This window comes from Gymnoscopelus microlampas (genome assembly GCF_963454915.1).
Source record: "Gymnoscopelus microlampas genome assembly, chromosome: 10".
In the NCBI taxonomy this organism is placed as follows: domain Eukaryota; kingdom Metazoa; phylum Chordata; class Actinopteri; order Myctophiformes; family Myctophidae; genus Gymnoscopelus; species Gymnoscopelus microlampas.
In genome coordinates, this window is record NC_139947.1 from 13,740 (window position 1) to 36,740 (window position 23,001).

At 43.3% G+C, this 23,001-nt stretch overlaps 1 protein-coding gene across 1 annotated transcript; it reads left to right on the forward strand.

Moving 5' to 3' along the window:
* Window positions 1-380: 380 nt before the first annotated feature.
* LOC311053280 (uncharacterized protein) lies at window positions 381-10,970 on the forward strand (the record flags this gene model as incomplete). Its single annotated transcript, XM_084068740.1, has 6 exons — window positions 381-390; window positions 5,277-5,582; window positions 6,713-6,802; window positions 9,699-10,016; window positions 10,555-10,661; window positions 10,791-10,970. The coding sequence occupies 6 exons, from the start codon at window positions 381-383 to the stop codon at window positions 10,968-10,970; spliced, it is 1,011 nt and encodes a 336-aa protein (XP_083924866.1).
* Window positions 10,971-23,001: the final 12,031 nt, after the last annotated feature.

Consider the following 23,001-nt stretch of genomic DNA (forward strand, 5'->3'; position numbering starts at 1 on the left):
GAATACAGCAATTACTAAACCAGTCATTACCAGCCATGCATAGTTCACCTCACCTCTGACACAAAGAGCTATGTCCTAACACATTGACTGCCAGTCGCGTAGATCTACGCGAACCGATTAAAAGCTGCCATGTGCCAATCGCGTAGATCTACGCCGACTGGTGAAATTTTGAAAATCCGCGTTAATTCGAAAAAGTGCACTTTCCGATTTGTTTGATCCCCTTCCGGTTCCGGTAGCACGACCGGAAACGAAATTAATCGGGTTCCGTTTTTTTCGATCGTATCCGCTTCCTGTCTGGGATCCGGTTTTAAAGACGATTATCTCGTTGTTATTTTTCCCCTCGCTGATCACTGTCTAGCGTTCACCGCTGTAGCTTCAAGATGGCGGAACGTAAGGGGACGCGGTTTTCACTGCTCGTCGCACACAGATCCCCTGTGTGTGTAGAACCAAATGAACGCACATTTTTAAAGGATTTAGCAAGGTCTATGGCGACATGAAAAAAACTAAAAAACAACAATAAAACCTTGGCACTGGTGAGTACATTATGAGATTAAACTCTGGCATGGAATGTGTTGGTTCTATGACATTCATTTTCACTTTTTTTTTATTGTCTCCGCCAGGCCGAAAGGCATGGCGAGAGAGTATGTTTTACCCCCTGTCCGTCCGGCCGTGTGTCCGTCCGTCCTTCTGTCTGTGAGCAGCTAATCTCCGCCACCGTTGCTCCGGTCGCTGTGCAACTGCGCACACACACTCCCTGGATGCCACAGCAGAACCTCTGCCCCACATTTTTCAGATCAGCCTGTCATAGCGCCACCATGAGGCCGCTTTTTGCAAAACACATTTTTGGATTTTGTCCAAAAAACAGGCAAATCGGTACACAGTATCTCCATAGCCATGTGATCAACACGGATCTGTCTGCTTTTCCAAATTCCTTCCTGATTGGCTAAAATTGGCTTCCAAAGTTTGCAGGATTGGATCATTTCGAACAAAATGCCTCAAATCAAGAACGCAGCATGCGATTTTCGTGAAATTTTCCACGTAGATTTCCCGGGAAGAAATGCCACTTGAAAACGTTCAAATCAGCCTCATGGTGGCGCCATAACAGGCCGATTCACGTTTTTAGCTATAACTGCACCGATCTGCGTGAAACTTTGCACGCACACTCCCTAGAGGCCAAGGAAAAACATTTGCCCTGCATTTTTCACATATGCCTTTTAGAGCGCAACCAGGAGGCTGAGTTTTTTGCTCTTACTCCTTCAGATTCTGTCCAAACATCACGCAAATCGGTACACAGTATCTCTATAGTCATGTGATCAAGATGGATGTGTCCAATATTTCATATTCCATCCTACTTGGCTAACATTGGCTTCCAAAGTTTGCAGGCTAGGTCCGTTTTGAACAAAATTCCTCAAATCATGAACGCAGTGTGCGAATTCCGTGAAATTTTGCGCGCACATTCCCACTAGGCCGAGGAAGAAATGCCACCCTTTTCACATTGCCCTGTTATAGCGCCACCAGCAGGTCTAATTTAGCAAACCACATTGTTGGAACAAAATGTCTCAAATCATGAACGCAGTGTCCGATTGCCTTGCAAGGCCTAAGAAGAAATGGCACCCTTTTCACATTGACCTATTATAGCGCCACCTGGAGGCCACAATAATCTACCTGACCTGGCGGAGACTTGTGCTCCGAGGAGCACTTTTTCTAGTTTTTAATGTTTTTGGTTTTTGTCACTGCTTGCATAGCTTACAGAGAAGTACTCTCTCTCTCTCTCTCTCTCTCTCTCTCTCTCTCTCTCTCTCTCTCTCTCTCTCTCTCTCTCTCTCTTTCTCTCTCTCTCCAGAGTCTGTGAGGTTGGTGAACGGGACTAGTTTGTGTTCAGGCAGAGTGGAGGTGAAGTATAATCAGTCGTGGGTCTCAGTGTGTGAAGGTGACTTTGACCAGCAGGATGCAGAGGTGGTCTGTAGGGAGCTTGGCTGTGGGGCTCCTTCAGTCCTCCAGGGGGCGGTCTATGGAGAAGTGAAGGCTCCAATGTGGACTGAAGAGTTCCAGTGTGAAGGCAATGAGACTATTCTCCTGGACTGTAAAACCTCAGACTCAACTAGAAACACCTGCTCACCTAACAAGACTGTTGGACTCACCTGCTCAGGTAAAAAGACTAGCCCCTTTTGGAACCCAGTTTATCTTTTTGTATTTTGGACGGAGGTAGTAAAGTGTTGAAGAGAGATTTCAAAGATAGAACTGCAGTAGGGTCCCGCAGATCGGCACTGATCAATCTTTTTTTATTTAGTTCTGCTCTCCCTGTTCCATGTCCCGCCTTCCCCGCCTTGTGATTGGATAGGCAGAGTGCAGCTAGCACTTTTTGCATTCTCTTCTCTTCAAGTTGATTTTCAGCTAAAATGACGGCCATTATGGCTAAGCATGTTGTCTTTGTATCATCCTGTTTGTACAGCATGCTGTGTATGGTGCCCTACCTACAGTACTGTATTATGTTTGTGTAGGAGCCTTCTTTTGCAATTGTTCAGTACATAGCTGTACTGATCCAAACGCCCCGTACTGAAACAGTTCGGTACGAATGCATGTTCCGTTACACCCCGGCTTATTCTACAATGAAAGTTATATTACATTCATGTTGCCTACTCTCTTGTCTCTGTACAGATGTCAGGTTGGTGGGAGGTACCAGTCACTGTACTGGTAGACTGGAGATGAAACACCAGGGAGAGTGGAGACCAGTGAATGGTTTGTCCGACAGGAACGTTAAGATATCAGCTGTAGTGTGTAGACAGCTGGATTGTGGCTATGCTATTTCAATGGAAAGGAGTGGTTCTACACATCTACCGGTATGGAGGATCAGATCTTCCTGTGTTGGATCTGAGTCTTCATTAAGGGAGTGTGGAACAATGGAGTCTGATAATTCAAATGGCAGACTGGAAGTGAACTGTTCAGGTACAACAAACTATGACTTCAATCTATGCATACATACATCCATCCATCCATCCACCCACCCACCCATCCATCCATCCATGGATGGATGTTTATATATATATCTATCTATATATACATTTCTAAACCCAAAACCCCCCAAAAAAACCTGCCACTGTGTGGGACTAAACACAAAAACAACATATCAATGTCACTAACAAGACACGCCACAACGTGCAGAATTACTACGCGCAGTCTGTAGGCCAATTCATACTGCTCAGCACACATCTGCCCCCTCGCAGCATAATTAATTGCGGCCAACACAAACTCACAACATTACAGTCGGCCATGTTGTTCCTTAGCGTCATCGCCGACCACCGCCCAACGAGACCCAAGTGAGGTCAGACAACACACTCCATATTTGGGCATAGCTCCATTGGGAACATCTCCTATTATGGCTTTATATATTATAGAGACCAACAAACACAAAGCACCGCGCAGCGGATAGGGGGGAGGGGCGCGCAGCGCCCCGACCCTCTAGTATATATATATATATATATATATATATATATATATATATATATATATATATATATATATATATATATATATATATATATATATATTAGAGGTGGGCATAGATTAATTTTTTTAATCTAGATTAATCTATCTGCAATCCTGGAGTTAATCTAGATTAATCTAGATTAAAATGGCTCATTTGAAATCTGCCGAAGGCATTCAAAATATGTGTGTTCTAGGGATGCACCGATGGGAATTTGGCCGATATCGATATCCGATATGATATATTGCTGTTATGACCGATAACCGATGTCGATATGATCGATAAAAAAAACTGTTTTATCCAGTCTGAAAAACATGTGTAAACACTGCATTTGAAAAAGCAAACCCTGTTTATTCCAAATTATTTTATATTATCATCTGGATAATCCCCAGAGCAAAAAACATATGTGTCAACTGCAAAAAGTACCAGTGACAGCAGCTTAGAAAGAAACTTGGCAAATATCATTGATATTGAATAATTGAATAAAAAGTTTGGGCCCCAATACTGACCTCTGGGAGACGCCCAAATGATTTGAGCTGTATTTGCCCAGCTTCACAAACTGTTGACGTCTGTCCAAATAACTTTGTTTTAATCCAGTCTACTGCAATGCCTCTAATACCAATTTTCTCCAGTTTGTTTATTAATATGGTGTGATAGATAGTGTCAAAAGCTTTTTTGGGGTAAATTAATATTCCAATTGCGACTGTGATTCTTTCAATGGATTCCATCAATGCCTGAGATGTTGATCTGTTAGTTCTAAAACCATATTGACTCTCTGAGAGTAGGCTACATTAAAAATTTCCAAAAAAGAATCTAGTCTGCTATTGAAAAGTTTCTCCAGTAGGCCTATCATTGAAAATTGTGAACAATTGGTTCCATTTGGACACTGAATTTACAGACCCATAAGGGTCCATTTGGTTTGTACACTCCCGAGTTACAGACCCATATAAGGACCCACTTTTAGAACCACTGTCCTACACTGTGTGTGTGTGTGTGTGTGTGTGTGTGTGTGTGTGTGTGTGTGTGTGTGTGTGTGTGTGTGTGTGTGTGTGTGCGCGTGTGCGTGTGCACCCGCACGCTTAATGGCATTTGTTGTTGTTAGCATGTAGCACTCATTAGCATGCTCTAGCAACAAGTATTACCAAACAGCGCCCAACTACTGCTATGTTTGTTCATCAACACGGTAGCGGAGGCTCTGCTTTTGTCCAATGACCACTTTAATAAGCTTCGCTGGGCTTACAGACCTGAAGCAAATGAATTAACGAGTGGAGCAACACGCTCGCACCGACACATACTCAGCCTCTCTCTGTCTGAGTGAAATGAATGAGAGGCAGTGCGCACGCCTGTACACCATGTGAAACCCGACACCTACCCCCCCCCCCACACACACACACACACACACACACACGCATTGCAGTCACACACAGACACAAAGTAATTCGCCCAGCTACATCAGCTAATGTTTTGGCTCCCAGACCCAACTTTGAGAATAGATTAACGGCGGTAAAAAAAATGTATCGCACGATAAGAGTCCGCGTTAACTTAGCCCGGTAACGGCGTTAACGGCCCGGCCTTAATATATATATATATATATATACATATATATATATCTTTCCTTACATTAATGAAAGAATAAAACAATTATTGAATAGCGCTCTCTCTCTCTCTCTCTCTCTCTCTCTCTCTCTCTCTCTCTCTCTCTCTCTCTCTCTCTCTCTCTCTCTCTCTCTCTCTCTCTCTCTCTCTCTCTCTCTCTCTCTCTCTCTCTCTCTCTCTCTCTCTCTCTCTCCAGAGTCTGTGAGGTTGGTGAATGGGACTAGTGTGTGTTCAGGCAGAGTGGAGGTGAAGTCTAATCAGTCGTGGGTCTCAGTGTGTGAAGGTGACTTTGACCAGCAGGATGCAGAGGTGGTCTGTAGGGAGCTTGGCTGTGGGGCTCCTTCAGTCCTCCAGGGGGTGCTCTATGGAGAAGTGAAGGCTCCAATGTGGACCAAGGAGTTCCAGTGTGAAGGCAACGAGTCTGTTCTCCTGAACTGTAGAACCTCGGACTCAACTAGAAACACCTGCTCACCTAACAAGACTGTTGGACTCACCTGCTCAGGTAAAAGACAAACTACACCGTAGGTTTGGTTTATTATTGTATAATCAAAGTAATATGTGACAGAGCCTGGTGTTTTGGGCATCAACTCGCCCATTGACAAAGAGTAGAAAAGAGCAAATTAACTTTTTTTTGTTTTCATATTAACACAGTTCGAATGTAATTAAGTACATTTACTCAAGTACTGTACTTAAGTACAATTTTGAGGTATTTTTACCTTACTGGAGTAATATCAACTGGGTGAATATTCAACCTGAGGCTGAAAGTAACTTCACCACGGTGGGAAGCGGCCAGTATTGCGTTTGTCTTTTTCGGGACAGAATCTAGTTGTATAAACAATATAACATTGTAGCGAACACAGCAGCTATACCACAATATAAAAATGCTCTGTTACAAGTAAAAGTGCTCAAAATGTTACTTGAGTTCAATCAAAGTAAAAGTACTAAAATATTGGTATCAAAATATACTTAAAGTACCTAAAGTATAAGTACTAAAATGTTTGAAAATAGCTGATCTACAAGCTCACAACGCATCGCAATGCGCATTGTGAGCTTGTAGATCGGCTATTTTCAAATAGACTATGTATAAATAGGGCTAAAGTGGTTAATGTATGTTTTATAATGTAATCATTTATATCTGCAAAGTAACTAGTAACTAAAGTTTAAAATGATTGTAGTGGAGTAAAAGTACAATATTTTCCTCTGAGATGTAGTGGAGTAGAAGTTAAAGTATTGGAAATACTCCAGTAAAGTAAAACATACCTTTTAATTAATTGTGTTGCTAGAGTGTTAGAGTGGACAGCTGACTAAAGATGTCAATGGGGGAGTGATTAGAGGAGTGGCTAGGTTGAATAAATTACCCATTGTTCACGCCCATTACCTGGAGCTGAGAGGTGTTATAGAAGTGGAAATTCTTTAGAAGGGATTATCTCAGTTTGGACTATTATAGATAACAAGATTCAAATGAGCACGTCTTCTTCAAATATATTCCAATTTCAATGAATGATACATCATATGAAAGCTTATATTATGTACTTTAACAATCTGTAATAAAATGAAAAATGACAAAATGACTAAAGCACTGTACCCGCTCACATATTAAATTGCATTTCTCATTTTCTTGTCTCTGTACAGAGCCTGATGATGTCAGGCTGGTTGGAGGAGCCAGTCACTGCACAGGTAGACTGGAGGTGAAACACCAGGGAGAGTGGAGACCAGTGATTGGTTGGTCTTGGAACCATCAGTCATCATCTGTAGTGTGTAGACAGCTGGACTGTGGCTCTGCTGTTCCCACCGAAAGTAGTAGTAGTAGTAGTAAACTTTTTACAAAAAAACATTTGAAGAGAATAAAACAGCCGTACAGATTGAGGCCTAGGCTACACGTATATGGATCTTTTACTAAACGGATTTTTTAGTCCTTCGTTTTTAAAAAGAATCCCTAGCCACATGACAAAGATTAAAAAAAAATCCCTGTCCACACGTAAACGCAGAAACGCATTGATCAGCGGCAAGTTTCAAGTTCAGATTTTATATTTACATTTATTTTATATATGAGGGGCGAAATACAAATACATTTTAATCACATGTTAAGGCCCAATACTGCAATAGCTGCATTATTTTAATAGCATACGTGAACAGCATACGTGAACATAAACGAAAACAACATTATTAGGGCGCAGCTGCAGCGCAAACAGTAGCCATGGTTCACAAAGCGTCATGGTGCCGAGTCCCTGGTTTATAGTGGTGTTCGTTTTTTTTTTTACATTGCCAACTCTCACATGTACATAAACGTTCAGATTTAAAATATAAAGTGCATATCCCCGAGCCACGGATGTTACAAGGCGATCCGGACCGCGATAAGTACCCGTATCTCCCGTATTGTTCAATAAAAAGCATTTTTTTGGTAATGTATCAGATTGCAATACACCTCCCAACCATTAGTGTCGCATTGTTGAAAGCATCGGAGAAAATATGGAGAAAATGGCCGGAGATCGGATTAAAATGCTTTTTATTGAACAATACGGGAGATACGGGTACTTATCGCGATCCGGATCGCCTTATAACGTCCGTGGCTCGGGGGTAAGCACTTTATATTTGACATCTGAACGTTTATGTACATGTGAGAGTTGGCAATGTAAAAAAAAATCACACCCTGTGTGAAGGAAGCGGTGCCTTTGGAGCGGGGCTTAACTCATTTCAGTTCGTCCCTATTGGTGGTCTGAGGCCACTTACCAAATTTGTACTTGGTAGCATGCTGCAAACTGGAATGATGGCTGTTTAAAGGCCAGCCAATGGGCAGACAGAGGGGGCGGGGCTTAAGTAATGACAGTTAGTCCCTATTGCTGGCTTTAGTCCATGTACAAAATTTGTACCCCATAGCATGCTGCGAACTTGAGTTATGGCTGTTTGAAGGCCAGCCAATGGGAAGACAGAGGGGGCGGGGCTTCAGCAATTCATGCTGGTCCCTATTGGTGGTCTAAGTCCACATACCAAATGTGGACTTGGTGGCATGCTGCAAACTGGAGTTATAGCTGTTTAAAATCCCGTGCTCATCCCGTGCTCATACGGGCGCTGGGGGTCCCTGGACCCCTCTTTGATAACTTCAGCAATGCATGCTCGTGCCTATTGGTGGTCTAAGTCCACATACCAAATGTGGACTTGGTGGCATGCTGCAAACTGGAGTTATAGCTGTTTAAAATCCCGTGCTCATCCCGTGCTGAAACGGACATCCCGTGCTGAAACGGGCGGACGGACATAACTTACGGGGGGGGGGGGGTCCCTGGAGCCTGCTTTGATAACTTCAGCAATTCATGCTCGTCCCTATTGGTGGTCTAAGTGCACATATCAAAGTAGGACTTGGTGGCATGCTGGGAACTGGAGTTATAGCTGTTTGAAATCCTGTGCTCTAAACGGGCGGACGGACATAACATCATTGGGGGTCCCTGGACCCCTCTTTGATAAGCAGTGGCACGTGTGGCCAAAGAGAGGAGAGATGGCATAGGCAATGTCCAAGGCCGTGTGTGTGTGTGTGTGTGTGTGTGTGTGTGTGTGTGTGTGTGTGTGTGTGTGTGTGTGTGTGTGTGTGTGTGTGTGTGTGTGTGTGTGTGTGTGTGTGCGTGTGTTTGTATGTGTTTCTTCTTTGCCGTCAGGCTCATACGGACGGACGGACGGACGGACGGACGGACGGACGGACATACGGACAAAGTCAAGTGTAGAGCGGTTGGCACCGCTAAAAATCGAACACCACTATAAAGCAGGGACTCTCGGCACCATGACTGTCATGGTATGCCAGTCATGTTTCAGGGCTGAGTTTTACTTCATCAATTCATTCCATGGGCGGTCGTCCCAAAACTCCCCGCCCCACGCACCTTTGGAGCGGGCCACCCGCGGCCGCTCCATGGTCGCTGGATTTTGACCCGGGGCGATTGTGTTTTAGGACGACAGACCCCAGGCATTCAACCTGTGTGCGCGCCGTGTGCTCTACTCGGCGCAGAGAAAGGGGGTTTTCGTCACACAGTGAATGAGCTACTTTTCCCACCACTGTCTTATTATTAATTATGACATTATTTTGCCATAAATGAGCGTGCCTTGTTTCATAGACTGTAAGTGTTGCTCTCTCTCTCTCTCTTCATTTATTATTATAATGACCATGAGCGGTCCGGTGTGTATTATTATATGATTTATTATTATAATGACCATGTGCGAATGCGCGATGACGTCATCGTTTCTCAAAATCTCCGGATTACATGTCCACACAGATCCACTGAAACGCATGGTTTGGAAAACCTTCACTTATTTATCAGTTTACAAAAATATCCGTTTTAGCGACCAAAAACACCGTTTGCGTGTGGCTGAAAGGCCCAAACGCACACAAAAATGTGCGTTTAGAAAAAGTAATGTACGTGTAGCCTAGGCCTTAGAAATAGACCTACTGTATGTTAATATACATGTTTCAGGCCCTATTTGATCTGCCCACAAGTAGGACTGTAACCTTATTTATTGATATGACATCATAGACGTCCCATGGTTAACCACCCACATTCCAATGGTTACACGATCAATATCATTGGCTTCTGTTACACATATGTTGTTTCAGCCAATTACCTGTGTCTTGTTACAGATCTGCTGTTTAAGCCAAACATCACTGTCTCCCCCTCCATACATGGGGTTTCTGAGGGCCAGCTGGTGTTTGAGGGTTCCAACTTCACCATCATCTGCTCCATCCAGCCACAGTACCCAGGAGGCTCCTTCCACCTCACCTTCACTGGATCCAACTCAACGCAAAACCACACCCAGCCAGCTGACAATCACTCTGCCAACTTCCTGTTTACTGCAGCAGACCACACCCACAAAGGGAACTACAGCTGTGCTTATCGCGTCAATGTTTTTAATCATAACTTCTCCTCTGAGAGCAAGCTCCTCTCTCTCACAGTCACAGGTAAACCAAATGAAATGGACTTTAAAGTCAGAATTTGAAACTAAGACACACAAATGCCTGACAAATGTCAAATACAGATGTGCCATTTCAAAACTTCAACTGTCCTGCCATCGGCAAGACAGTACATTTTCAGGGGATTCCCTTAATAAGATGGACAAAGAAGGGCATTTAAAATGCTGAATTATTTTGATGATCACTGCTTCTATGATGCTAATTAATTTGAGCAACTGGTCAAGGACCTCTTCAAATCACCTTTCGCCTCATAATGAGTCTGACACCTTCTTCAACACACATTCTTTTGTTCTCATGTATATGGATGTCTGTTGAAGGTAAAAACGGGGGTGTGTAGTGACAACTTCTTTTCAGAGGCAAAACAGTGCATTTTTAAGGGCAGAAAAGGGAGGGAAAAAAATGCATTTTCAGGGCACTTTCAGGGAAAGAACAGTAACGTGTGAAGTTTTGAAGTGGCACATCTGTAAACATTTTTATGTTCAATGATGTTTGATGATGTTCTTATTCAAACATATATTTTTCACAGCCCCTCACCTGACAGATGACATCATCAGAGTTACAGTCACAGCGGTGGTGGTGCTACTGCTGCTGTTGGTGGTGTTAATCATAACAGCAGTCCTATGCCTCAGCAGGGTAATTATACATCTTCATTCAATACAGTATTGTAATGCAAATGAGGTAGTTAGACTGTTTTGTTCTTTTATGGTAAATAAACAAACCTGATCCAGAAACTTCAAGTTGGGTGCTGCTGTGTTTCTCCAGGCCACCAGAGGGCAGAATGCAGGAGCAGAGAACATTGAGCTGGTTTATTATAGAGTCATTGGTTCTGATGCTGAAGCTGGGCCGAGTGAAGAGGAAGAATACCACCTGTACTCAGAGATTGATCTCCTAGGAGGTGGCGAAGCTGGACCCAGTGAAGAGACAGAATACCACCAGTATTGAAGAGCTGGATATTCAAGGTGCTGAAGCTGGACCCAGTGAAGACGCAGGAGTCCAGGAAACAGAGTTCTAACTCCAAGGAGCTTATCACAGAACTTTCATCATCTCAGTCAAGGTTTTAACATTGACATAACGTCACACTGAAATCAAACCAGGAAGTATTCAAAAGGAAGACAAAATGTGTGATTTGTGATTCAGTGTGATTGTTAATTTGTCATTAATTGCATAGGGTCTGAGGTACAAAGTATTGACATCTCGCATGGATCTGGATGGATTTTTCTGCTTCTGTTTGGCAGAATACAGTTTGTAGGTTTGTTAATACAGTATATTATAGATTTTTACTATGTACTGTATATGACAAGAAATCAGTGATCCCTGGTGGGGTTAGAGAATCTGCAAACAAGTACTATGTTTTGCAGACTTATCCCCCAGACCCATCTGGGGGATAAGTGATGTCCTGTGCAAAGACAGCAGCACGAGGCCTTTATAAATGTTGCATGGTAACATGACATGACATCCCGAACCAGCGTGCATGTGGCACATTATTAAAAAAATAATAATAATCCAGCCTGGTCCGAGGCCCTCTAAGCTCGAGGCCCTGTGAGAGGCCCCTCGTGGTGGCCCTGGGTTGGGGTTAAAGGAGAAATCCGGCCATTTTCAGTGTTATCTTTGATGTGTAGTTTAGCACTCACCAACATTGAAAGGGTCATTGCGTTAATCCCATTGAGTCCGTTTCGTCGGTTCTGACGACCCCCTCCGTCGGCATAATGGAGGCGCCAGCATAGCAGCAATTCGCCTATTTTAACAAATGCAAAGTCTGTTTTTTTTCTTCTAGTACTCATTGTGGAGTCTCATGAGACCCTAAGAAAGTTCCCGACGAGCTAATGCTAATACAGAACGGAGCTAATGCTGGTTGCCGGTTTCTCTCCCAACCTGGCAACTCTGTGTTGCCAGGTTGTGTTGCCAAGCAACCAGCATGGGGGGGTCGTCAGAACCGACGAAACGGACTCAATGGGATTGAATGATCCTTTCAATGTTGGTGAGTGCTAAACTACACATCAAAGATAACACTGAAAATGGACGGATTTCTCCTTTAACTATAACTATAAAGATATCGTTTAAAAAATAAGTCAAGTGGATGGCAGAGTCCACACCACAACTATAACAAAGACAATATTGAACAATAATGGTTGCAGATTCACTAGGGAATCAGCCAATTCCTTAACCCACCAGGGATGTGGGGATCGCTGGGCTCGCTGGGCTCATTCAAAACAGCCCTAAAAACTCATCTTTCTGGAGGCCAAAAGAGGAGCTAGTACCAGTTTCCATGTAGACAGACGACCCCCCCCCCCCTCCCCCCTTTTTTTGTACATAGTGGTATTTTTTCTCTGTATTTTATGTTACTTTTTGAACTGTTTGGTTGCTACTATATATGTCTATGAAATTAATTCAAGGACCCCAACGGAAACAAGTCTGCAAGGACTTTTTTGGTCGGACCTTTTAGACAAAAGTGTTATTATGTAACTGTGTTGTTTTACATTATTTTGCCTAATAATAATGTCAATCAATCAATGTTGCGGATCCACTAGGAGTGAACCTGCAGAATCACTGATTTGTCACATTCACCATAACATATACAATCCTATGTGTTTATGGTGATTTATAAGCACTGCTTTAGAAGATCCTGAAAAGGCATCATCATTTTATTGTAAATTGTATGTATCTGTATTTGATATATAACATTTGTATCAGTGATGTGATTTCTATACTTTAAAAAAAAAAGTGTTTTGTTTTGTTATTTCTTTTTTATGATTTATGACATTTTATTTTATGATTCATGACCGAAGGCGCGCCTCCGCCCAAGTGGAGCTTACTATGAAAGTCTGCTCGGCTTGTGTGTGTGTCTGTCTGTCTGTCTGTGTGCAGTGCACTGCCTGGGTGCGGCCGACAGAGGGCGCCAGAGTGCAGCTACAGTCAAAACACAAACACACACACACACACACACACACACAGAGTCCGTAAATACACAATATTTTCGAGCTGCGTTCGCTTCCAGCGTTCGCGCGTCTTACTTGTTTGTAAAGCACATGGACCTGTAATGTTGACTGTTATGTTTCAACTGACAGCAGTGTTAATCCTTTGAATTCTTTACAGCTTTATATAGTTTTACCTTGATATAAAACATGATAAAAAATCAATAAAGACAAAGTCCTTGAATAGCATGGAAGGTGTAGTATTCTCATTGTTACCATGAACAGAAACAAATCCAAACACACCGTAGATCAGTGGTTTTCAACCTTTTTACACCAAGTACCACCTCAGAAAATATTTGTCACTCGAAGTACCACCATTATGACTGATGTTAAAATACAGTCTACACCTACGTCCCATCCTATGAGCTATGCACAGTTCACACAGGAGGCAAATTAATTCCTAATAATAACATACAAATAATATATAAGAATATATATTTTTTCTCAGTTTTCAGCCAAAGTCATGCTGTACAAAATGGTAACAATAAAACTGGCACTTTAAGAGAGAAGGACAGAGAGACAGGCAGACGCAGAGAGACAGACAGAGAGACAGGCAGGCAGGCAGGCACGCACGCACGCACGCACGCACGTACACACACGCACACACACACACACACACACACACACACACATACACACACACACACACACACACACAGACAGAGAGATACACGCATGCACACTCTTGCGCGTGTGTGCACACACACACACACACACACACACACACACACACACACACACACACACACACACACACATACACACAGTGTGCGAAGACAGCTTTTTACCACAACTTTGCAATGCGCGACGCCGACGCATGTCAATGGCTTTATTGGTCACAGATGATTCAGTTTGTCTCGTTATTAACACATCAACTCTTTTCAGTACGCTACGTGTGTTTGGTTGTAAGATGCTGTTTGAAATGGGTTTCATGCATGAATGTTTCATTAACATACCACTGTCTGTAGGCTAACTCCTCCGCCCCACTGCAGTTCTGTTGAATCCCAGTTTCCGCGTCATATTAACTGGGTTATTGTGCCATTTGAACGGCACCAATTGGTGCTGGGAGTCTGAGACCACAGGTACCGGCCCGGGTGCGATTTCACTGTGCTCCTGGAGAAAGTGCTGTTCTGTGACCCAAGACATCCACCACTTCAGTTTATACGTGCTGCTGGTCAAAATATTATCCTCTTGATCCACACTTAGTTTCAGTTTTGAGCCACGATTATATAAATGTATATTTAAAAAAGCATCCATAATCGTTAAACTCATTATTGCATAGCTAAAAATCTGCCCCAGGGAAATCCCCTCAATGCAGAATTTTCAGTGCAGCTGCTTCACAATAGGGCGACAAACTAAAATAATGGGTTCTTTAGTTTGGACAGTAAGAACAAATGTTTAACTGCTTCTATGTTTGTTTTGTCACGGTCCGCTCCTCGGGCCGTGTACTGTGCCCTTATTATTTGGACCTTGAATGCCCTTATATGGTGTTGAACTCTTAAGGGCTGTTCTGTAGGCCTGTGTAGGCCATTGTTCTTGATGTTCTGTATGTATTCTTGCATTGTTGTAACTCTGTTACAGGGCGACAGGGCGAGGGTATGAATCCAATTCTACACAATCTCTTGCGTACTTTACCCACTTCCCGTAAGCGGGATTGGGTTGACTGCCTTCCGCAGATGCTCTTCTGCTATAACAATACTCCCCATCAGGCCACGGGTGCGACTCCTTATTTCCTGTTGTTTGGTCAGGAACCGCGGCTACCTGTGGACTTCCCGTGGGGAAGAGTCCTTGAACCGGCAGTGGGTAGTGTAAATGGCTTGGTCATTGAACATCAGACCCGGCTTCAGATGGCTTTTGAGGGGGCCCGGGACCATTTGAAGGTTGCGGCAGACTGCCGAGAAACACATCATGGCCGCAGGGTAGTCAGAGCTCCCAAGCCCGGTGGTGCTAGGTACACCATTGCACCGGTGCGTGAACCAAGCAGAGTGAAGCATGTGCATCGCACCTCCCTCAAACAACGGGTTGGGCGAGAGTTTCCGATCGGGACCGCCCCAAATGACCAACGGGTCGACAGTTCACCACCCTTGGTCGGCGAAGACCAGAACGAGGGTGACTGGTTTGTTCTTCCTTCAGAAAGGCCCCAGTCCCATCTGGCTTTGCCTGCAGATCCACTTCTAGCAGGGGCTCCCCTGCGTCCTTCTGGCCAACCAGACCACGCCTTGGTTGGGCCTGTTAACCCGGATGAGCAACCTACTACACTAGTAGTCTTACCTTCGGGATCCTCCGTTTCTCGGTTGGACGAACCACCCGGCAACAGAGACAGTGATCCACAGATGAGTCCAGAGCGTGGGGAATCCACCGGCTTCGAATGCTATCAATGCATTGAATGGGAGATTATCACGTTTTATCAGACCATTGAATGGGCGAGTAGGTGACGGAGTAGGCGATACACGGACCTACCCGCGATTTGTCAGACCATTCATTGGGTGTAATCAGGAGCTACTACTGGAGCCTACTGACCTAGGCGGAGCAGTCCCCACAACAATATTTACGATTCTGTGCCTATCGGTACATAACTCCAACGGCGCTGAGTAGGCTCAGGCGAGCGTCGCACCGATCAGGACGGCAACTCGGTCGCTTTCGCTCCCTCGGTGGTCCTTCGCGGGGCTCCAGCTCGCCTGAGACTGCGCGCCTCCGTCATGGTCCGAAACCAAAACAACACATAAAACAAATTTCAAGAAATGCCTTTTTTCACCTGCGTAATATTGCAAAAGTTAGGCACATTCTGTCCCAAAGTGATGCAGAAAAACTTGTCCACGCATTTGTTACTTCTAGGCTGGACTATTGCAACGCTTTACTATCAGGCTGCCCAAGTAAGTCCCTAAATAGCCTGCAGCTTGTCCAGAATGCCGCTGCACGCATACTGACAGGAACCAGAAGAAGAGATCATATCACTCCTTCATTGGCCTCTTTGCACTGGCTCCCGGTTAAATACAGAATAGAGTTTAAAGTTCTCCTCCTCACATACAAGGCTCTCAATGGACAGGCACCAGTATATCTCAAATAACTCATCGAGCCCCATAATCCAACCAGAACACCACTGCGTTCACAGTATAAAAAAATGCTTAAGGCTCCAGTAAACCCCAAAAAAACTAGAACAGGAGGCAGAGCATTTAAGTTTCAAGCACCTCAGCTGTGGAACCTTCTCCCAGTCTCAGTCCGTGAAGCAGACACACTCTGTATATTTAAAACTAGACTAAAAACCTTTCTCTATGATAAAGCCTATAGCCGAAGTGTATAGACTCAGTCTCCCTATAGTCATCCTCTCTCCCCCACCTCCCCCTTTCTCCTCTCTCCCCTTGTCCTCTCTCTTCTCGTCCTCCCTTTGGTTGTGTGGGTTTGTGTCCCATTGGTACAATCGTAATTAACCCTGTACGGATTCACGCTCTAGTAAGGCCTGCCACTAATTCTACAACCGGGGACTCGTTCCCCGGAGTTTCTTCTACCTCCCACGTCGCAGGTCCATGGACTATTACTATGGACCCCCAGCTGCGGCTCAAGACTGTGACTGCGGACCGGGCCTGGGCCTCTCCATGGAGTCTATGGACTGTTACTACGGACCCCCAGCTGCGGCTCAAGGCTGTGACTGCGGACCGGACCGGGCCTCTCCATGGAGCACGACCCTGGACACGACCGTGGATTTCTACTACACTACACTATACCACTACGCTATACTGTATATTATATTATCTTAAAGATTTTTATATTATTCCATTATATACTGCATACACATTATTGCTGTACTATATTATACTATCATATGCTAGTATCTTACACTATTATATTTGCTATTATTGTTATTGTTACTACTTGCACTGTATCTCTTTCTGTCTCTCCTCTGTCTCTCCCTCTCTCTCTCTCTCTTCTTTCCCCCGACACGGTCGAGGCAGAAGGCCCCCACCCTAGAGCCAGGGTCTGCCTGACGTTTCTTCCTGTTGAATTAAGAGGGAGTTTTTCGTTGCCACTGTCGCAAAATTGCTTGCTCAGGGTGGGATGTTAGGTCTCTTCTCTACATGTAAAGTGTCTTGAGACAACTTGTTGTGATTTGACACTTTAATAAAATTGAATTGAATTGAATTGAATTGAACCAAAACCGAAACTGAACTATTTAAGTCATCTCCGTTGGTAGGTCAGTATCTGTCTTGATAACACCCAATGAATGGTCTGATAAATCACGGGTAGGTAAGTAGGTCGCCTACTTCGCCCATTCAATGGTCTAATAAAAGGTGATAATGTCCCATTCAATGCATTGATAGCATCCGAATCAGGTGGGGGAATCTTACGATGATGATTCGGTCCCCATCGTGCTGGTGGCTCTTCAACCATCTGCGGTTGTGCCGGTGGACTCTGGTCAAAGGGACCATCCCTCGATCATACCTTCCATCTCAGTCGAGTCCAGCATGGTACTGCCATCACTGGTTTCTCAACCTGAGGACACATCCGGTAGTAGTGAAGTTGTCCAACGGAGAACTCCAAGGTCTACAGCTGGACACCATTCCAACCCTTACCATCTCCCACAGGCAGTAGAAAGGGGGCTTAATGATTCCCCTAGTTTGGCATTGAATGCGGTCTCGGCCTTGTATAGACCCTGGAATCAGGGTTTGGATGTAACTGGTGTGAGTCATCGTCGGGCCGACGATGCAATTGGGGGGGATGGATTGTAGCAGGATGGGCGTTGACTCCCACTATACCCACGGCCCATCCTCCGCCCACTCATCAGTGGGCTGATGGGCAACAGTATAAAAGCAACACACCTCCAAACACAGTTAGCTGTCTGTCTTCTCCACACTGGTCTATGATCCGTCCAGGCTGGCCTGTTGGGCTCGCCTGTGTCCTCATCGTGCATCAGCGCAGGTATGTCTCTCCATCTTGCTGTTTATGCACTTTGCTTTATGCGGTGTGGTACATGGTCGTGAACTTGACCATGACCGTTTGTTGCCCTTTGTAGCCCCGGTGTGTCTACCATCCTATTGGCATTTCGCTCCGGGTGTGTGGTGTGGTTTCAAGCTGCACAAAGGGTATGTTGGTGGTCCTCCTTCTCTGCAGTATAATAAGTTGATTTTTATGTCAGGCAGACACTATAATAATCATGGCCTTTATTATTATTACTACAGTTTATTCCTACCGGTGTCCGCCGCTGCAAGCGGGCCATCGTGGCTTCCGCCTTTGCTGCATAGTGGTACGTTAATGTCTGTCTCTCTGCTCCTGTCTTAATGAACATTAGTATTATAAATTGGTTGAATGACACGGCCATTTATCGTTTCAGGCACCGTGATACTTGCTGCTGCTTTGCGGGTTTTGAATTACCCTCGCTTTACGAACCCTCTCACACTGACGCTCCACTCTGAGGTTCCCCTCCAGCTGAGCGTATGCCCTTATATGGGTTAACGTGGGCCTACTCTTTTCGGAAGCATCGGTCCACATTCTCAGGCTCACAGCCAGCCTCCTCGTTTATTTTGCTTATTTAGTGTTATTGTTTATTCTGTTATTTTGTTATTGCTTATTTTGTGTTATTGTTTGGTTTACTCTGGTGAGACCATAGGCCTACAGACGGCATCCTATTATAATAATTAATATACAAGTTAAATCTATTTCCCTGCACTGCCTAAGCTTTATTTCCTGTCTTTCAGGCCTGTGGCTGGGGACCCCTTGGTGCGAGGGAGCAGGTGACGGCTGCCCAGTTGGGTTGTGGTAATTCCCCTCCCCCCTTTGCTGTGCTTTTAGTGTGAAGTCATTTTAATTTTGTATTGCTGTGCCATATTGGGGTGCCCTCCTCTGGGTCAGCCGGCCTGCTCATCCTCCCCCTTAACCCCCAGCACTGGCCCTATAGGCGAATAGGTTTTATTATTAAGTGCATTATCATATTGTTTTAGCTAATGAATGTCATGCTCTTTTATTATTGTTTTAATTAATTGTACCAACGAACCTGTGTGAGGAGCAATATATGTTCAGGCGGTTGATTTATATTATACATATTTCCTGGGGTGCAACTCCCCAGGTGGCGTAGTTGGCTATATTATATATTAATGCATACCGCCCTGCTACACATACCTATATTAAATTGTTCATAGGGTCAATATGAGTAAATAAATATATGATAACCTTTCCACAGTAGTAGCTTTTTCATGGTTATCACACATTTTGTTATGTTCCCCATACGTACATGACAGGTGAAAAAATGACAAAATTTAAAAAAGAGTTATCATAATGAAACTTCCTGATTTGATTACTTACACGAAGACATAGACAGGAGGGATTTCTGAAATATGTGATTGTTAGAGGCATTTGGGGGTAAAAGTTGGGAACAAGGCCATTTTACATAATTCAAGGGTGCTGAATCAGAAAAACACTGTTCCCAAGCAAAATTCTTAGTGCTTAACCTCCTAATTTGCATATCAAAATGGCTGCCGATTTTGAAGTATTTCTTAAACAACTCTATAACAAAGCAAGCAAATCTGACAAATAAAGTATATATATTTATGTTCTGAGGGTCATACAATGTGTGGAAGGTAGTTGTAATGTAATAGATGTAAATAAATGTAAATAATGTAAATAAATATGCAAATTAGAGGCCACCATTACATAAAACGATTTACCGTAGTACTCAAACGGGTCCATGTGCATCCCCCTTATTTTGTTTCTAATTATCTGTATTTTTGCCATCCTTAGGACATCTAAAATACATACTTTTTCCCCATGCTAAATGTTTAGTTTTTGACCTTCTAATCTGCATATCTGAATGGCTGCCAAATTGGCAAATTCGCACCTTTATCTTCAATAACTCTGTGGCCAGGCAAGCAAAATTGACAAATGAAGTGTCTATATACATTTTCTACAATGTGAGTAAAGAATTTGTAAGTAATATAATATGATAATATAATAATCAGCCTACTCCGAAATATGTAAAATAGCGGCCCCCATAACAGATAACGGTTTAGTACTCTAAAGATACTGGCCATTGTTGAACGAAAGTCTAGACACTAGACCACATTCATACAAGGAGGTTGATCATCACTTCGTTGCTGACATGCACACATGGCTGTGCATCGTAACCCAGATTTCCGGCATTTGCAACGACGTGTTGTGCATTGCTTATGGCATGCACATGAAATCATTTCTATAGGCTATACTAGCATGGAACAGGCTGGACTAGGCTAGACTAGGTTGTACTAGGTTGTACCAGACTCTAATAGTCTCTATTAGGCTTTACTAGTCCCTTGTCAGCCCTGTAGATACTCAGACCATAGGGACTAACAACTGTGTACACGGGCCATAGCTTGTGTGTGCACGAGCAATAGTTTTGCATGAACCTTTGTAGACCATAGTATAGATCTGCCTTGTAAAGCCTAATATAGCCTAGTACAGCCTAGCAAAGCCTACTAGAGATTAAAACAGCCTATTAGAGACCAATAGAGTCTAGTACAGTACAGCCGAGTACATCCAAGACTAGTCCAGCCTTTTGGGAGAACAGACTAGGGGAGGGTGGTATAGGCTATACTAGAATGGAACAGGCTGGACTAGGCTAGACTAGGTTGTACTAGGCTCTATTAGGTTGTACTAGGCTGTACTAGTCCCTTGTCAGCCCTGTAGATACTCAGACCATTGGGATTAACCACTGTGTACACACACCAACCAAACCAATGGTTTGTGTGTGCACGACCAATAGTTTTTTTTCCCTGTTGGCCATCTAAGTGTACCTATAGCCATCCCCATCCCACTCTATATAGTTGTGTTGAAAGTAGTTTGTGTTCAGTTATCAGTACCAGTTCTGTGGCTCTAACTCCTCCTGGGGGTGAGTTATACAAGGCAGAAATCCCCATGATAGCGTATTTATGGAACGTCACATTTATTTTTTGGTCATCAGGGGCCAAATGTACCAGGATTTTTACATCATCTAAATATATATTTTAGATGTCCTAAGGATGGTAAAAATACAGATAAGTAGAAATAAAATAAAACTAGAAAAAGTGCTCCTCGGAGCACAAGTCTCCGCCAGCAGACTTGTGTTGGGAATGTTAGAACATGTTACTGTGTCATAGTAACATGACACAAGTGTCCTATCCGTCTGTATAACTGTCCTATCCGTCCTGTCTGTATAAGTGTCCTATCCGTCCTGTCTGTATAAGTGTCCTATCCGTCCTGTCTGTATCAGTGTCCTATCCGTCCTGTCTGTGTAAGTGTCATATCCCTCCTGTCTGTGTAAGTGTCCTATCTGTCCTATCTGTCCAATTATGTATCCTATCCAATTGTTACAGTATCCGCCATTTCGTGATTGTTCCTGTCTTACCTCACTTTGAAAGAGGCACAGACTCTTTCAAAGTGACACATGTATTTATAGGCCGCTATACGTCACTAGCCAAACAGATCACACTATTTCACCGTATTGTCACGTGTCACGTGAGGCTTGACCAATCTGTGTGTCATATTTAGAAAGTGAAAACAAAGTCTCCTGGCGGAGACAATAAGGGGGATGCGGATGGATCACTTTAAGTACGAAACCGTTTTCTGTAATAGTGGCCTCTAATTTGCATATTTATTAACATCTATTACATTATAAATACCTTCCACACATTGTCTGACCCTCAGAATATAAATATATACACTTTATTTGTCAGATTTGATTGCTTTGTTATAGAGTTATTTAAGAAATACTTCAAAATCGGCAGCCATTTTGATATGCAAATTGGGAGGTTAAGCACTAAGAATTTTGCTTGGGAACAGTGTTTTTCTGATTCAGCACCCTTGAATTATGTAAAATGGCTTTGTTCCCAATTTTTACCCCCAAATGCCTCTAACCTCCTTATAGAAGGCCTTTTTTCTGGAATCCCTCCTGTCTAACAATGATTTATCGTATTACAGGTTTTCTGAAATTGTATATTTAAATATGCAAATTAGGCATTACGAAAATATGCCCGAATTTGTATTAAACTTTCCAGAATCAACATTGGAACATTGGACAAAGCCAGAGTGAACATTCTTATTTCATTTTGTTAAGAGATGTTGGAGTCAAAGGTTTTTAACGAGGGAATATTCAATATCTGGCTCAATTTTGGGGCTCTGGCTCATGGACTAAATGCCTAATTTGCATATTTAAATATACAATTTCAGAAAACTTGTAATACGATAAATCATTGTCTTCATGCAAGTAATCAGCTCAGGAAGTTTCATTATGATAACTATTTTTTAAATTTTGTCATTTTTTCACCTGTCATGTATGTAGGGGAAAATAAAAAAAATGTGTGATAACTATGAAAAAGCTGCTCCTCTGGAAAGGTTATCATATATTTATTTACTCGTATTGACCCTATGAACAATTTAATATAGGTTTGGTTTTGCCCACTCTTTCGATAATCATTGCTCAATTTTGGGGCTCTGGCTCATGGACTATCACAGGTGTATTTCATTTGTGTTTGAAAGTCAGAGGCACGCGCACGTGGAGAATCATTTGCATTGCTCCACACCCCATTTAAGACCATAAAAGGCATCACTCCTCAAATTGGACAGATCTACAAAAGCTTACAACGTGGCGGGACGCACTCATTTTACAATTTGTAGATCAGCACAATCAAGTCCCTCAATCGATACGTTAATAAAGTAAATAGCCTACTCTCACGTGTAATGAGGATAAGAAGTTAGTTTACAAGGTTTAACCTCACGACCAAAGGCTAATACAACTTGGAAAGGATATTATATATTGCCCTTTCTATTGAACATTGATCACTCACCTTTAGCGAGGTAAAAATATTATGCTGGAATCCGCCAGTATCGGATCATTTTGCATCCTATGTCTATATTATGCATCCAAGCAATAGATCGTTTGACATGCATCTTTTTCCTTTTTTTATGTGTTATGTGTTGTGACAAATGTGGGGCACATAAATATTTTATTTCTACACTACATCTCCACGACTACATCTCCTGTCAATGTCATACTGTACCTC